The sequence below is a fragment of the Miniopterus natalensis genome, chromosome 5, assembly GCF_054644295.1.
Source record: "Miniopterus natalensis isolate mMinNat1 chromosome 5, mMinNat1.hap1, whole genome shotgun sequence".
Classification (NCBI taxonomy): Eukaryota; Metazoa; Chordata; class Mammalia; order Chiroptera; family Miniopteridae; genus Miniopterus; species Miniopterus natalensis.
The window spans coordinates 59074808-59092428 of NC_142085.1; the positions used below are offsets into that span (position 1 = coordinate 59074808).

The 17621-nt window shown below is 42.5% G+C and overlaps 1 protein-coding gene across 2 annotated transcripts in view; it reads right to left on the reverse strand.

Annotated features, from left to right (window-relative positions):
• Positions 1-8411, reverse strand: part of LAMA4 (laminin subunit alpha 4) — a 117170-nt gene extending 108759 nt beyond the window's left edge. Inside the window, exon 1 of one of the 2 annotated variants that reach the window (XM_087817565.1) lies at positions 8072-8411. In XM_087817565.1, the coding sequence (XP_087673691.1) occupies positions 8072-8263 (192 nt within the window). In that variant the 5' untranslated portion in view covers positions 8264-8411. The remainder of the gene's footprint in view (positions 1-8071) is intronic. The other variant, XM_087817564.1, reaches the window with a different exon arrangement.
• Positions 8412-17621: the final 9210 nt, after the last annotated feature.

Here is a 17621-nt window from a genome sequence, read left to right on the forward strand (position 1 = left end):
AACAGGATTTCAGGGTGTCGACTAGCATTGATCATGACAGACAAGGGAACAAAAAAGAATGAAGCAATTAATCACACACCACAGAGAAACACTGGTCCATCTCCAGGTTTTCAGACTCTGTTCAATTTTCAAATAACAGGCATTTAACACCTCACCTGTGACCTGAGGATTGACAGAATCACACATGACAGAACCACTCTGATGCTACCAGGACTCATGTCATATCCGCAGGAAGGGAGGTTACACTTAGGGTACCCTTAGCTTGTCATACTGTATCACTGCTGGTCAAGGGGAATCACACACATTGTGGCTGTGAAGCTAGAAAGGGACTAGAGTCACTGTGCTGTGGAAGAAGAGGCCAGCCAGGGTTTTACACCCAAGACTTGGAATATGTGCTCTGGTTCCTGTGATTCTAGATGGTTCTGCAGCCCCAGCACCAGACAGTGTGAGGCTCACTAGACAGTCTCTTGCCTTCTGCTGGTGTCTATATTATCCATTCCTTTGGGCCAACATTTGGCTTTACAGAGCTGCTTAATTCAGTATGCTATGCTGCAAGTCACTTCGTAAACAGACTACAGCATTGCATGTAACAGTCACGTGTGAGGTGAATGTCTTTGATCTCTGGACTCCCTGATTTCCGTTAATCATGCCACTCCATCTGATGGAGGGCATAATTTCAAAGTAAATATTAATACACAAAATCTGTACTGTACTAAACTGTCCTTTTAACTGTGGCGTACAGCATGGACTGCTGGTCTAGGCTGCAGGAGGCTTGTGCTAATGCAGCTGTTATTGTTACGGGTTCCTCCAATTCAACAGTTCTCATGCAGTCATAGATGGAGATATTTCACTCCATTTAGGTAAACACTAGCTCGCTAGCTTCCACCAAAATACATCACACAAGCTAAGAAAGTCCTAGAAGTGAAAAGGGGGTCACACTGTGTGTTATTCAAAGTACATCTGACCACCCCTCTCTCATTTTGTTTTTCAAACAGGATTTGTTTCTTTATGTATTTTTCCTTTATGCAGAGGATTTGGGTTTGTATATGACCATTTTCCCACTACCATTCAGCCTTGGAATGCAGTTTCCCCCAAGTTTCTCATGAAAAAGACTGTGATTCAGAGCTGAACTGCTGGCAGCTGAATTTCATTAAGACTTTGATGGGAAACTTAAGTTGGAATTACAAACATCTGTGGTTAAACTTCCCTTTAGTAGAACATTTCCCAGAATTTAACCTCACCACACTAGGAGCAAAAAGAGAAACAGTTGAAAAAAATACTGCTCTTTGGCAAATGCTGGAGTAGATATTTAAATATTCTTCTATGTGGTCACTCTATTTTGATGAACTAGCAGATTTACTTGTTTTAGAAAACAAATAAGTAATTGTTTGCAAATGCTAAGCTTTGGAACTCAAAGAGTGTATTGGCAATCTGATTTTAATGGTTTCTAATTGATCAAATGTCTCAAAATTATGTCTGACCATCATTATATTTATATCATTACTTTGAGCAAGAAAAAACCCTGAAAGAAAGGAGTGTTTTTGGCATATACTTCAAGAAACTAGGACAAGTCAGATTTGAGAACTTAATTGTGAGAGGAAAAAAAAAATAGGTTATAGTCCTTGTCATATCAAAGATATTGTTTTTTTGCTTGTTTGTTTGTTTTTAGATTTGGGGGGCTTTAGAAAAACCATTCATTTCTCTTAACTGCTCAGATCATCCTATTGCTGGGGAAAGGCTATGTTCAAAGAACCATTAGGGATACAATGATTATAAAACTAAACTACAGTCTCTTTCTTCTCCAATGTTGGGTAATCAGCAAATCTGTAAACAAAAATTGAAAGTAATCAAATGTAAAGAATAAATAAAAATTTACATAGCCTGATACTACAAATCTTAACTTGCAGATAGGTAAAAACAAAGTAGAAGAAAGAGAGAGGTGAGGTGAGAGGAACAGAAGAGAGAGAACTGAGGGCAGACTGAGTCAGGCAGCTTATGTATATATTATTTCACTTAAATTTCACAACAATCTTGCAAGGCAAGTGCACTTCTGTTCATTTTACAATCAAACAAACAGAATCTTTGAAAGATGAACAAATTTGCCCAAAGTCAAACAGCTAAAAAGTAGTGGAGCTGGGTTCATAGTACATTTGTCTGGCTAGATGCCCACATTGTGCCTTTGATGAAAGGTGAATTTAAAATGTTTTAATTCAGAGACTGCAAATTAACAGCCCTCGGGCTGAATTGGGCCATCAGATGTACTTTCCACAGAGCATTTTTTAAAAATTGAGTCAACAATTTCACTTAAGAATCCAGATTCTGTCTTCTCTTGAAAAAACAGAAGACCTGGCAACAAGGAGAGGTAGCTGCCCCTCTGGAAGAGGCCCTCTTCCTTTCCTGTTCTTTTGGCTCCATCACTCAGAGGATGTGTTCCTTTCACTGCCCAGTTACTTTTTTGCTTGGCCTCTATAAGAATTTGAGTTTTCTAACTTTCTCTGTACCATATGATCAACAATTCTACTTCTGGGTATATATCCTAAAGAACTGAAAGCAGGGACTCAATCAAATATGTGTAGGTTAATGTTCAGAGCAGCACTATTCATGGTAGCCAAAAGGGAGAAACAACCCAACTGGCCATTGACAGGTACATAGACAAACAAAATGTGATATATACAGGCAATTAAATATTACTCATCCTTAAAAAGAAATAAAAATTGGACACATGCTCAAACATGGATGAGCCTTGAAAACACTATATTAGGTGAAATAACGCACACAAAGGACCAATATTGGCACAAAAGGACAACTATTATAGATTCCATTTATATGAGGTACCTAGGGTAGTCAAATTCATAGAGAAAGAAAGTGGAATAGCGGTTGCCACGGCCTGGGAGAAAGGGGTTAATAAAAAGTTATTGTTTAATGAGTATCGAGTTTCAGTTTGGGAAGATGAAAGAAGTTTTGAAGGTGGATGGTGGTAATGGTTGCATGACCATGTGAATGTACCTAATGCCAGTTAAAACAGTTAAAATGGTAAATATTATGTTATATATACTTTACGACACCAAAAAAAAAAATACACCTTCTTTTGGTTAAATCAGAAAACTCTGGAATTATAGCAAAAGCCATTCTATTTTCCAGGAATTTTATAATAAATTCTGTAAGATAGACCATGTATGTATTGCTGTACGTGGTTTTGTTTTGAATTCTCTGTCTATTAATCTAAATCAGGAGTTTCTAATGTAGACTATAGCATCATTTAAAGGAAACATACTAGAACATGCTTATAAAAGGAAAACAAGATACAAGAAAATTCTATAGTTTAAAAAAGAAAAGAAAGAAATCTATCAGGGAGACCCAATGATATGCTGGGAAAAGAGAACGGAATTTGGAAACCCCATAAAAATAACAGCTGCATTAGTGTAAGTCTTTTGCAGATTAGACCAGTAGTCCATGCTGTAGACCATCTCCATCAATTTGCTCATCGGTAAAATGGGTATAATTTTCACTATTGAGTATTAAATAAGATAATCCATGTAGGTTCATGGGACATAGTAGAAGTTTATAAGTGTTATTTCCTTTTCTATTTGAGTAGTAGTTTAAAAAGTAGTTAATAGAGCAGGAAGGTAAGTTATCTCAATTCTTTGGTAATCCTAAAATTGTACGATACTTATGCCATTCATCTAGCAAGCACTAGGTAAATGGTCTTTGAATAAGATTTTATATATCTTCATTGCAAGAAGTTCCCAAAACTTTGACTAAAATTATGCCTGCAGAGGATTCTGTTTACCTAACTACCTTTTTCTAGATACTCCTTCACAGTCGAAATTACTCTCATTAACTCCTTTGTAGCTGTGTTACTTGCCAGGTAGGGTGCCAGGGCAAATGTTCTATGCCTTGGTTTCCTTGTTTGCAAAATGAGAAAATAACTATATCAGTCCCATTAAGTTGTCATGAGGCTTAAAGGAAATAACTCATGGAAAGTGCTTAGACCAGTGTCTGGCAAACACTGGTAAATACTCAGTGAGCGCTAGCTATAAGCCATGCTATTATTATTACTGCTACCACGACTATATTTCAGTCCTTCTAAAATAATGTTCCCAGGAACCTTCTTTGGTGTTTGGTGAGTTGGTGATTATACCCACTGGTCTATCTCAAGAGTAATACTTTTTGCCCATTACCATCATGGCACTTAGGTTGCAGCCATTCTTACAGAGCATTGACTCATTCTGCTTTATATAGTGGCTATGGATATATTTTTTGTTCTTAGAACACTTATCCTTGAGGATATCCGGGATGTGACTGCTTTCTGTCCCTCCTGGCACCTACTTTATTGCTCTCTATGTGGTAAGGGTTCAAACCTACTCATCGGATGACTATTAAGTGAATGAAATAATGACTGCATGTGGGGGTTCAAATTCCCGAATTGCTCTGTTCAACAGCAGTATAGAATGGTGGCTCAGGCCAGTGACTGGAGGTCTTAGTATGATTCTACATGTCCTTTTCCAAGGTAAGGGACCAAGATAAGGAAAAGAAAAGCAGATAGTGAAAGCTCTAAACTGTCTTTCAAGAGACATTCTGCAATCCTTTAGCGGCTGGGCGCCTAACTACGCACGGGAATCGCATAACAGTGGAGGGAGTCAGAGGAAAAGTCCCTCATCACTAGTCTAGTTCGTGGGCTTTTTAAAAGTAGGTAAGTTTGTCCAGCATGGGCTACATTGGTACATGTGACTCAAGGGCCAATAGTTTTTCTTGGAGGGAAACCAACAACAACAGCAACACCCAGTCGGGTTGCCAGGAGATAAATTCCAGTTTTCCCCTCTCAGGAAAGTTTGCTCATATTGCCCCTTATTTTCTCAATTATCTACTAGAGGCAGTAACAGCACCGTGGCCCTCCACTGCCTCCCACCTTGCCCTTTCAGCAGAGCCCCTGCCCTCTCCTTCTGAGTCTCTGTGTGGCTTCGTTCCAGCCATGCACTGTAGACCTCTAGCCTAGTGTTCTTGACCTTGTTTAACTCCTGCTTCTTTTTGATAGACCAGAATGGCCCTCCTTCCAAGGACACTCTGACAGCCTCCCCTCAGGGACTGTTCTCATCTCCACCCCTCCAGTTCTTTTGCACATCCACATGGTCAAGAAGATGTGTGCTTAGTTTTACTACTATAGTGATTATGACAAAATAAAGACTTTCTTTTCTTAAATGTGAAATATCAGAATACTGAATATACCTTTTTAAACTGCCCAGTTTCCCCTTTGCCTACCCCCACCTATTAAGAATCACTGCTCTCACCATAAACTCAGCAATAATGGACTCAGTGAATTGTAAAAAAGCAGAAGGTGGGAATATCCTCCTAATGAGGACAGAGTGACCCCCTGGGTGTTGTTTTTTCAAATTCTTTGCATCCTGGGGGGAGCTGGGGCTTGTTTTGGAAGGAAAGGAGGGACCTTTCTCCTTGGGCAGTCAGTGCTCTCCAGCCTTTTTATTCAATGCATATTTCATGTATTTGTTCCTCTAACTCTCACCGTGCACCACAGTGTGCTGGAGTCCATGTCACAGGCTGAGGACCCAGGGGTGGAGACGACACAAACCCTGCTATTGAAGAGTTTGGGATTCTTAGGGAGGCCTTCAGCCAAGTGCCTCCCACTGCTGCATGTTGGCTTTAGTATTTTTCTTCCTCCCCTTTGAAGGAGAATTGAGCAATAGCCATTCATATAAATCCAATTCAAATAAAGTGAACTTATTTTTAGAATATCCTTCCATCCACATCTCCAACCTCTCACAAATAACGTATTACATGGGTCCATGTTCTCTTTCTCTCTTTGTAGTTGTAAATATAATCTCCTGAACCAATTCAGCAGGGTGGTTGTACCGTGTTGTTAAATCTCCGGAATGTATTTGGTTTAAGGTCTCCGTAGTGGCTATAAAGAGCATGGGAAACCCGATGGTGGGGGTGTCAGGATCCTGTGGGACTGCAGGCTCACTGAAGGCATTATGTGAAACTATGTAGTGGGAACATAATTACCCCAATTCCACCCTTTCTACATCATATACTTTGACCCTCCTGGAATGACTAATAGTTTCTTTCTGTTTCCCTAAATCAAAGGCCTCAACTGGTATACTGAACGCATGAGACTCTGACAATATTACAAATTTAACTCACTGTAGGGCATTCTTTCTAGCTGGAAGAATATAGACAGAGATATAGCAATATTAAGTAAAATAGCACCGCACAAACACAGTTCTGAGAAATATTCGCAGATAAGTGTTTCTTTTTATCCAATCATCCACGTATTTTATAATAATAACAACAACCCTTAGGATGTATAAAGCACTTATACTATGTCAGGCATTGTGTTAAGCACTCTGTATGTTTTATCTAATTTCATCACAATAACTGTATGAAATGTGAAGTAGACATCAATAATTCCTCTAAGCCTCAGTTTCTTTATCTGCAACTTGTGCATCTACAATTTGCCCAAGGTAAGGAGCAGATAATTGAAATTTAAACTTGGGATCATGAGACTACAAAGCCTGCAAGTAAACACTCTGGTGTACCACCTTCCTATTATTTTACTGAACATAAGGGTATACAAGAAATTGCTCAGGGTTCAATGCATGCCTGTCTCTTTAGAATTAGCAGACAAAAATACAGGATGCCCAGATAAATTTGAATTTCAGAAATGCAATGAGTAATTTTTTAGTTTAAATATGTCCCGTGCAATATTTGAGACATAACCAAAAATCCACTTGTTGTTTATTTGAAATTCGTATTTAATTGAGCAGCTTATATTTTTTTCTGGCAACTCTACTCTTAAGCATTCTTTCAGAGACTTTCCATGCTCAAAGCAACAGGTGGAAACAATGTCTCTCGGGGTGAACTCCAAGCCTTCCCAGGACTTCCCAGGAGTCTCTCCTGGGCCTCATGTCTGAGTGCTAAACTGACCAGAAGCCCTGCCCCCTTTCTCACAGAGGTTGCATTTTGCATCACAGTAGGAAGCTGGTATGCTCTATTCCTACCCACCCTCCCCTCTTTTTGGGGCATGGGTAGGGCTCACTCCTGGAGAAAGATCATCTTCATGCACCTTATTTTATCAGTAATAATAACTACAGTTATACTAACAATTAGTAGAATTAATAGCAATAATCCAGACTTCCTGGCTTTTAGAAATGGTGTCAATCCACATAACAGCTTTGGCTCTACAGCTGCTATAACCATAGCTATAGGGTGTGTGTGCGTGTTGCTAGATCAATTTCTCCTTCCTTTCCCATGAACTTAGGTGACTTCATTTCCCTCCCACTTAGCGTCTCCCACGCCCTGGACAGGCTGTTGTCCCTCTCGCCCCGGCAGCTCTTAAATCACTTACTCTGGGGTCACCTTCCTTTACCCAACTTCTACACTTTGTTTATACTTTCGACATAAAAGCTATTGTAAAGTATTACAATAAACAGCAACCCTGAATAAGCCTATCATCAATAGCATATCATTTGGGATAGGGCTTGACCTTCATTGTAAGTCTTCTTTCTGGAATACAGGGCTCAGGGCTATGGGAGGTGTCCTCTCTGCAGTTTCCTAACAGCTTCTTTAGTGCCCCGTCACCTCACCCACCCTGCATTCTGCTGACTGCACAGGACCTTCCGTTTAGTCTGTGACAAAAGAACTGGCCCTGCCCGGTTGTTCCCGCTGTCCTAACCTGACAGGAGCGGGAAGCGGTTCAGGGCACATGCATTAAGGGCTGTGGCCTGACCAAAATGACTCTACTGGGGCATCCAAGGGGCAGAAAGTCCTAGAGGTGCCGCTGCAGCCCCAGGTGACGGACAGTCTGGCGGACTGACTCTGAGCAGGCAGGACACAGGCACTTTTGCCAGTTTGAACGGTGACATGTCCCAAAGCCTCCACTCACAGTATCCAAATCCAGTTCACAAAGTAAACTTTTTATTTCCAGTTTCTGAGCTGATCTCCAGGTGAAGCTCACGGCAGGTGGGGGAGGGGAAGGCGGGGGGGGGGGAGCGGAGCGCGGCGCCCACGCGCGGGGCGCAGGTCCCCGCGGGCGGCCGGGGCGGGGAGACGGTACCTGAGCGGCGGGCGGCAGCCTTCCGGGCGCCCCGCGCGGCGCGCTGGTCCCGGGCGCGTCCTGTGTGCCGGGCGCGGGGCTCCCCGCAGTGTCCGAGGGAAGCGCGGCGTCCCCGCGCGCCCCGAGCGCGCAGGCGGCGCCCCAGAGCAGCCACAGGGGCAGGACCGAGCGCCGGGCTGAGCTCCGGGCCATGGGTCCGCTGGCATCCGCCCGGCGCCGGGCTGCGCAGCCTCTGCCCGCGGGGACCCCGTGCTGCGGGGGCGCCGCGCTCCCTTCACCTTCCCTGCGGGCGCAGTGTCCAGATGTGGGGACCCCGGGCGCCTCCAGCTGCAGCTTAGAGAGAGAGGAAATAAGGAGAGGGCGAGAGTAAGGGAGAGTCTCCCCTCCCTCCTTTCCCCTCTCTGCCTCCCTCCCTCCCTCCCCCCGCCTCTCTCGTCTCTTTCCCCACCGTTTGCCTCTCTCACTTTTCTTCTTCTCTCTCTCTGCCCAGAGGCCCTGGCTGAAGAACACACAGGCGGATGGAAGTCAAAGCCGAGCATCAAAAGGCAGACTGGGTCGGGGAGCCCGCCCGCGCGGCCGCCTCCCGTCCCCGCGGGCCTGGACTGAGGGCAGCGGCGCCCCGGCCTCCTCCCCGCGCCCTGCTCACCACCCCCTCTTCACCTTTTACGTCCAGGCCCCCGGTCCACGCCGGCCTTTCACGCGCCGAGGTCGGGCTTTCCCTGGAGCTCCCCTCCCCGCCCAGCTTGGAGCCCCTCCAAGGACCCAGATGAATATTCAGCTTTGCGGTTGCTTCCTCTCATCTCTTAGTTATCTAGCCAAGGTGCCCGGCTGTCTTATCTATATTTCTATAGGTCTTTTATGTACCACCCCTTAGTTTGCAGGAAAGTGGGTGGAAAGGGGATTCTGGAGCCAGAGGTAATGATTTCAGATGGCTGAGGGAAGGACACCCACCTTCTTAGGCAAGGTTTCTCATTTTTAGAGATGGGCTGCTGCGTTCTTTGTGTTAATATCCTCTCTGTAGACTGACTGGCTACCCCTCTTCCTCCTGACAGCCCTCACCCAGCCTCCTCACGGGCTTGGAGAAGAATATCTTTCACTGCAGCACTGGAAAATGACTTCATTACTCCAATGCATGAACTTTTATTTACAAAGAACATCTTGTTTTCGCCCTAAAGAGGAGCTTTGTAAGGGGCCCGGAACAAGGCTTGGAGTGTATGAGCCTGTTAAATATACAGCCCACAGCCCCGACCTCTTCCTCTTGGCCTGTAATCTCATGCCTACCTCATCTGTCTGAGTCCTGTAACCTTCCCAAGACTTTGGGGAGAAACTGGGCTCCAGTTATGCTGGGGTACCCCCATAGATGGGTCAGTGGCCACGACAGCTGATCGGTATCTCTGCTTACATTGGCTTCATAATGGAGTTTGACACATTCCCGCAAGACCCAACCATGACTTAGAAAGGATTAGATGAAACAACGGTAAAATGATTCCCCAGTAAGTCTCCAAGTGTTTGATAGCACCTACAGTGAAGCAATAGAGCATTTTCACAAAACCTAATCATTAACTCTATTTTATAGGACAACAGTCATTTTATCTAAGGATAAAGGAAACAACTATTTATTTTGTACCAACTATATGTCAGATGCTTTGCATATGTTATTTTATAGCCTCGCAGCATTCCTGCAAAACAAGAAAGTTCTGAGAGACTAGGACACTTGTCCAAGGTCACACAGATGGGAGAAAGCTGAACTGAGGTTTGAACCTGGGCCTCACTGATTTCAAACTATCTTTCACATCTATACTGCTTGAAACTCACAAAATAAAGGCCATGAATTCAGAGGAAGAGGAGACGGCATGCCCATTTTGATTACCTTCTATGTGACCCCCAAATTTGCGTAAATTATCTCATTTCATTTAATCTTCACCATAATCCCACGAGATAAGTATTGTTATACCCATTTGGTAAGTGGTAAAAGTTCTACTAGAACCCAGGTAAATCTGATGTTAAAGTCACTGGTTTTAGACTATAAAATGCTGTGATATAAAAGTGCCAAAGCTAGAACTAGACAAAAGTTTTTATATGTCCCCAAATATTTGCAATGTTTTCATTTCAAAATATAAAAATAGTACTGCAATGGACCATTAAGTCAAATTATGATCACTTTCTTCCATATAAATTGGTTAAGCCCCTTAAATAAGTGAAAACTTAAAAATATATGTTTGGTTTGATTGTAAGAAATATCCAAACCTGTAGAAAATTTTTGTGAGGTTATTTGAGCCAAATTGATGACAATTTCTGGGAAGCAAAAATCTCAATGGATTGACAAAATGCTCCAAAGAATGGCAGTTTTGCAGCTTATTTTGTACATTAGAATCAAAGGAGGACACTTAAGGAGGGTTACACGAAATCCATTGGTGGTTGATTAAGGGGGCCTGAGAAAGCAAGGAGGGAAATCTCTGAAATTGGATAAAAAGTAAAATGGAGAGACAGTACTTCTTTTACATTGGTGGGTACCGGACAGTTAATAATATTTACATCACAGAGGGATAGCGTTTGGGAACTAAGATAACAATGAGGGGCTCTGTGGTCTCTGCTCCGGTACAGTGCGAGTGCCCTGAGGGTGTCTGGGAAAGATTACTCTGCGGTTTCAAAGGTATGTTATCTTAGATACAAAAGGACAATAGACTGGCTCGCCTCGTTCAGATTGACCTTTGTTGAGGAAGCTACAGGCCTAGGATGTGACTACCTGCCATGACAGGCTTTCAGTCAGGAATTTTTATTTCAGACCATCCTATGTGGTTACTTTCAGTGTCTGAGCTTAGGGCTCACCATGCTGGCCTGCCCTGAGCTTGTCAGGTTTAGTATGTCTCCTCTTTTTCATCCACAGTTGGTTCTTTGAAAAACTTGTTGGGAGACAAGATGACTAGACTCTGAAGAAGGAAAATAATTCTCAATTATCCTGTCCCACTCTCCCTTTAAAAGAACTTTGAGTGATGATGATGATGATAGACGTATACATCATATTCTGACTTCAGATATAGACTTCTTTAGTACACAAAAACTGTTCCCATTTGTTTCCTGAAGGACTGTGTCCTGTTTTTCATTAACTGTCAGTTAATCACACACTTTTTTATTTGACCCAGGGCCTCCACTCCCTGCTTACCAGGTGGTGCTCAGGTTATGTGAGAGGCTTGGGCAGTGTGTGTAAGGGTGTATTTTTCCAAGACCTATGGGCTTCTTATTTTTTCATTAAATCTATGCTTCTACCTCTTCCTCCTCATCTTCTTTCTGCAGATATTATCATTATTTTTGAGGCAAAATAGCATAATACACAGGAGCATGGGTTTTGTATGAAATAATAAATCTTAGATCTGCTTACAGAAGTTCTGGGACCTTAACACACAACTTAGTTTCTCTGAATGTCAGTTTCCTCATCTGTAAAATGGGGATAATGATAGCCCTTTCTCAGAGTTAATTATGAATAGTAAATGAAATAGTATATGTAAAGTATTCACACAGGTTGGCATATAGTCAGTGCTCAATATATACTCTTTATACTGTATTTTAGGTCTTAAAAAAGCACAGAATAACTATTTTTAAAAAGAAAAAAATAGCCATGTTTATTTATTCTGTGACTTGGGTAACCTCCCATTTGCTGAAAATAGCCTTTCGTATTTCTGGCTGCTAAGTGGGCCTTCCCTGTGTTAACCATGAATGAGGCAGTCACGGATCATAAAAGAATAGGGCAGGCAGGCAAGGGGAGAGCAAAGGGCTGCCCCCAGACCGTGAAAGGCCTGAGAGTGGGAGGATTTTATTCCTGCTAAAACTACAACTAGGGAGTGTCTCCAGTGTGGCTGCTTTCTTATCATGACCCTCCCTCTCTTTCCTGAGATTGGGACCGGGCAGTCACCAAGTACTTTCATGTCCATTATCTCCTTTGGGACTCCCACCTACTCTAGGACCCAAGGAGTCTGCTCTGTCATCCCCAATGCACAGAAGAGAGCACTGACCTTCAGGGAGGCTAAGAGGTTAAATGACAAGGACACTAAGCCAGTTTATGCAAAACGAGGGCCCCACATCTTCTGACTCCCAGACCAATGCTTTTCTGGGCAGACCAAGCTATTTTTAGTTTTGGCAGCAGCAGATCTGGCCGTTTGAAGACTTTATCAAAAGAAGGTACCGAAATTCCCTTTTGCGTTTCCCGGTGCAGTTATCAGCAGATAAATATCAAGTTGGCCCATTTCCTTCAGCACTTGGTTGTTGGGCCTATCCACAGTGTCCAGGAATCCAGTGAGGGTGTTGCTAATGCATCCCGGCTGCCCTTCTACAAATAGAAAGTCACATCAGATGCTATTTTGGATGTTTAGGTGCTAATCTTGGACATAATTAGACAGAGGATTGTTGAGTGGATTGTTGTGTATTAGTGACAACAAGGTTATGTTGAGATTGGTCAGAGGGGAAAGCAGGGTTGGCTCCCTGTGCTGAGATCTCTAGCTGATAACCAAGGGGCAGAAGGTAAGGTAGAAGACAGTGTCTCCTTTTCTGCCACACTTCTCTCCTCTCAGGCTGAGCTTCTCCCCTGTGAAGGACTTGGCGGAAGTTCAGGCTATCTGGGGGGAGCAACAGTAAGCGTGCTAGGTGAGGATGGGGACCACCTAAAAGTTGCTCTTCTGCCCATTAGTCTTGTAGGCTTTTGTTCAGGATGTGGACAGCATGTAGCTATCTATGCTTCCTCTCCTGACTATGGCACTGTCACAGCCTCATTTGGCTTTTAGCAAGTTCTCCCTGCATCTTTTTCATCCGTCCATCCATCCATCCATCCATCCATCCATCCATCCATCCATCCATCCATCCACCCATCCATCCATCCAATTAGCTCTTATTGAACACAATATGGCAGGTTAGATACTGAGGGTAAAATGATAAAAATCATGATCTTAACTCTCAGGAAGTTAAGAGTCTGGTGAGACAGACCGGAAATAGACCCTGTAAAGAATGCAAAGCTATTAACAGGAGTTCAAAGGGAAAGTCCAGACATGCTCCTAATAAAGTGTGCACAACAAGCCCTTTACCTGGACTCAGGAGGAGTCAGGAAAAGTTCCAGGAAAAGGGGGCACCTGTGCTGTGTCCTGTCTGATGGGAGGAGGGAAAGAGGGTGCTCCAGGAGGGAACCGCTTATGCAGAGGGCCCTGGTGCCACAGGAGGGGTGAGGAAGCCACGTGATTCTCAAATGCTCTCTGAGCCCTCTGTTCACAGTGCACAGCCAATGCCTTCAGGGCCCTGTGACTGAACCAATGTGAGAAGAAAGGGCTTCCTGGCTTCCTAATGGTCTCAGCGCTGCCCTGCAGTCCAGGCCCTTGTGCAACAGAGGGATCCTCCCAAGATATTTATATCCTGAACAAAAGCCTGAGAAAACTAATGGGAGGAAAAACATTTTTTTAATTAAAAAATAAATTAAAAATTTTATTGTGGTAAGAACATAGCACAAGATATACCTTCTTAATACCTTCTTAACCTGCTTTGAAGTGTAGAGTGTGCTATTATTACCTACAGACACAATGTGTACAGCGAAGAACCACTTGGAGGCATTCCCCATCCTCAGCTAGCACCCTCACTGTTGTCCCTCCTCCATAGCCTGAAGCTCCCCGCAGTCCTCCGCCTGAGCTGAGCCGAGTGTGAGCAGAAGAGAGAGGCCCTCTTCCATCTTACCTTCCTGCCACTTGATTGTCAGTTGGAGACCCCATGGCTGGGCTTGGGAGGGGGCTGCTCCTTCTTGCTTCTCTGGCCAATCTCATCATAACATTGTTGTCACTTTTTTTTTGAAGTGAAGAAATTTAAGCACAGGAATGACATGATCATATTTGTATTTAAAGAATTTTAAATGTACCAGATAATATAATTATAGTAGAATCAGAAAGTCGGATATGAAAAAAGGGGAAATAATGGTCACCAGGAGTCGTTTCTCTGTGGGGCAACAAGTTCCAACACTGAAAATGTTTGGGTGTAAGTACCTTCAGACTTCTGTTACATCAATATAAGTGTGTTCCATCTATTTTTATGTTTTATATATTTTGTATGTGTAAAATACATTTATATATGTTCATTTTTATGTATTTCACCTATTATTTTCTTAGGAAAATGAATCAAATGTACACAATATCTTAAAATTTTCCTCCAGGTCACTGTAACTTCAATATGTTACTGTGAATAGCTCTCAGCATTTGGATTTGTGTTCTGAGAGGAACATCTGTGTGGATGGGGCCTGGATTGGAGGGAAGCACTGTGAGACCTGTAGGGGGCTGGGAAGACCTTTCTTCTTACACTGGCTCTGTAAGCCCCAAGCTCAGAGACCATACCTGTGAAAGGTAGGGGGCTGTGTGGTTAAATTATGTAGGACCATTGAGATAATTATAAAGATGTTGGCATGGGCCCTGAGTGAGATGGGAAGTATTTGGAGGACTCTGTGCAGAGCAGTGACATGATCTGACTTAATGTGTGCAATGTGAAGAATAGACTGTAGGGAAAGAGATAAGAGAGGAAGCAGGGGGACCATTTAGAGGCTATTGCAATGATATAGGTAAGGGATCATGGTGGCTTGGTCTGGGATGTTAGCATTAGATGTGAAAAGCCATCACATTCTGGATTTATTTTGAATGTGGAGCCAATGAGATTTGCTGGATATGGGGAATGAGAGAAGTAAGCACTCAAGACTGATGTCCATGGTTTTGGCCTGAGCAAACTTGAATGATCGATTTGCCATTACTAGAATGGGAAGGACTCTGGGAAGAGCAGGTTGGGGGGAATGGAGACAATCAAGAGTTTAGTTTTGGACAAGTTTTTTTTGTTTTGTTTGTTTTTGTGATTCCTCTTAGATCAGATTCTTACATTATATTCCTTACTTTTTTTAAATACTTGTTTTGGAAACATCATATATCCATACTACATAATGTATAACGCACAAACTGTTATTTTACTGGGGTCTGTTCTGCAAGGTACTGTGGGTAAGACTATGGATGATACTATGAGACAGCCATGTAATCTAGTAAGGGAGATTTAGAACATGTACCTACATGTTCATTCCTAAAACAGCCATTCCTACAACTCCACTCGGTGTTCAAGATAGGCACGTATCCATTGCACTTGGGGGTAGAAGCAGGAAAAGATCCCTTAGAGTTCAATGAGAAAAGTAGGTATTATGTATAGATTGGAGCTTTATCTCCAATCCAGGTATAGGAATTAGATATGGGAAGACAGGTGGGGAGGCCTGGGAGAGGGAATTTCATGCAAATGGAACAACATAGACATAGGCATATGAGTGGGAAAAGACAGGCATATTCAGGCAAGGGCAAGGGCAGACTGGCTGACGGATTGCACAAAGTTCATTTGGGTAAATCATGGAAGATAGTATGGAATATGTAGGCATGGTTCTGAGTACTTTATAGTTTAGTACTAGAAGAGAGAGAGAGGATCACAGGGGAATTAGGAAGGATTAATTGGATACCCATGTGGAGGGTGCACTGGAGTGGAGAGACTGGAGCCTGGGGGACCAGCTGGAAATGGTTACAGTAATAGTCTAGGCCTCAGGCGGCAAACACAGAATATGAACTGCCACCATGTTCCTGAGCATGACTCCCCATCCCGGGGAAATACAGATGCAACACAGACATCTCTATTTGTAAAACCAATATTTACTTGAAGCTGAAGTGAACTTTAGCTTCAGTAGGCTCATCCCCTCCTCTTGGAGGGGAAGGATAGGCCTGGAAATAAAACAATGTTTGATACTTGTGTTTCTCAGCCAACACATGCTGTCACAAGTTTACCAAGCCACAACATGCTGGGCTCCTCTGCCAGGGGCAGGTGTTGCCCAACAGTAAGTCTTATTAGATAGCTTCTATCCATCACGTATGTTATCCCTTAGTAAAGTTCATGCATTACTGGCCCTGGGTCTACTTCGACTATTTCAACTACGTCTAAATAACCCCCTAGTCATTCTCTCCCTTCCTGTGTTTCTCAGTTTTGCTTTCTTTTCTTCTTTACTTTGTCTTCATTTATTTTCTCAAAAGTTCCACATGACTTTAATTATATTTATCTCAAGCTAAGTGCATACATATTTTATTTAATAAAAAGATCACTTTTTTTCTATTAAACCAGCGTCTAAGACCTCTTTTCTTTTTAATAATTAAATGGGAATATGTGTGTATATATATGTGTAAAAACAAACATGGTTTTTCGGGTTGTAATTCATGCAGTTTCTTACTAATAAATTAACCCATAAACATAAGTTCTCATCTTTAAATACAGTCAGATTTCTCTATGGGAATTTCTAGACTAATTCTCATCTTGACATCACTGGGACCTGGAGATGCTGATAAAAACTAGTGGACTTGAAGAGAACTCTTGATAACTACTCTTATTTTCCATAGAGCATTCACACCTTCTTCACACAGTACTTGTGCCAGAGTCTTATTGCTGCTATTATTATTACTAGTAATTTTCATATTATTGCTGTTGTTATATGACTAATATGTTCTGGAAAAAACTAGAAGAGAGAGAGATAAGTTAATGATTATAAAGTTATTAGAATTTCTGTTATCTATAGCATAATCCAATAAGTATTTTTCACTTTTCTTTCAGTCATTTTAATATCTAGAGCTATAACTTAACTGAGCTGCTACCAACGCTATTACATGGTTATGGTCTCATTATCAACCTAAGACAACATCGAGCCCTTTATTACAGGTCCCATCTTAACCCTTAGCACCATTCAGATAATTCAAGGTCCCAACTACTTTGTCCTTAATTACTTGGCTCTTTCCTTCCAAAGTGCTTTTTAGTATAAATCATGTCCTTAATTGACTCAGTTATCTATTTCAATTTCACTGTAGACTCAGACTAGGAATTAATACCTAGAAGTGAGTCTAGGGGACTAAACCATAATTTAAGGGACAGTGTCCTGTCTGGTATTCTCAGAGACTCAAATTCAGGCTATAGTTACTAAAGGTTTTTAGTACTTTGGCTTTTACACTGGTCTTCATTTTTCAACCTTTTGAATATGTAGATGCTGTCACCTACACTCTTAACAACTCTGTGGAGTGAGCATTACCATCCAAGTTGAAGCTGAGAGAGATGGAAACATTAGTAAGTAGCAGACCATGACCCCAAGGCTGATCTTCAAGTTCTCAGCCTGGTATGATTTCTTCCCATTACCCCTGGCTTGTAAAGTCATCAGTTTGTGACATTTTTACTTGTACAACCCAAATTAAGACATAGCTAAGCAGCAAGGATATAAAAAGAGCAGCATTCTCCCTAGCTGGTTTCACTTAGTGGTTAGAGCATTGGCCCTCAGACTGAAGGGTCATGGGTTCAATTTCAGCCAAGGGTAGGTACCTCAGTTGCATGGACCCGGTCAGGTGCATGCAGGAGGCAACCAATTGATGTGTCTCTCTCACATTGATGTTTTTCTCTCTCTCTCTCTCTCTCTCTCTCTCCCCTTTCCACTCTCTGAAAAGCAACGGTAAAAATATCCTCGGTGAAGATTTAAAAAAAAAAA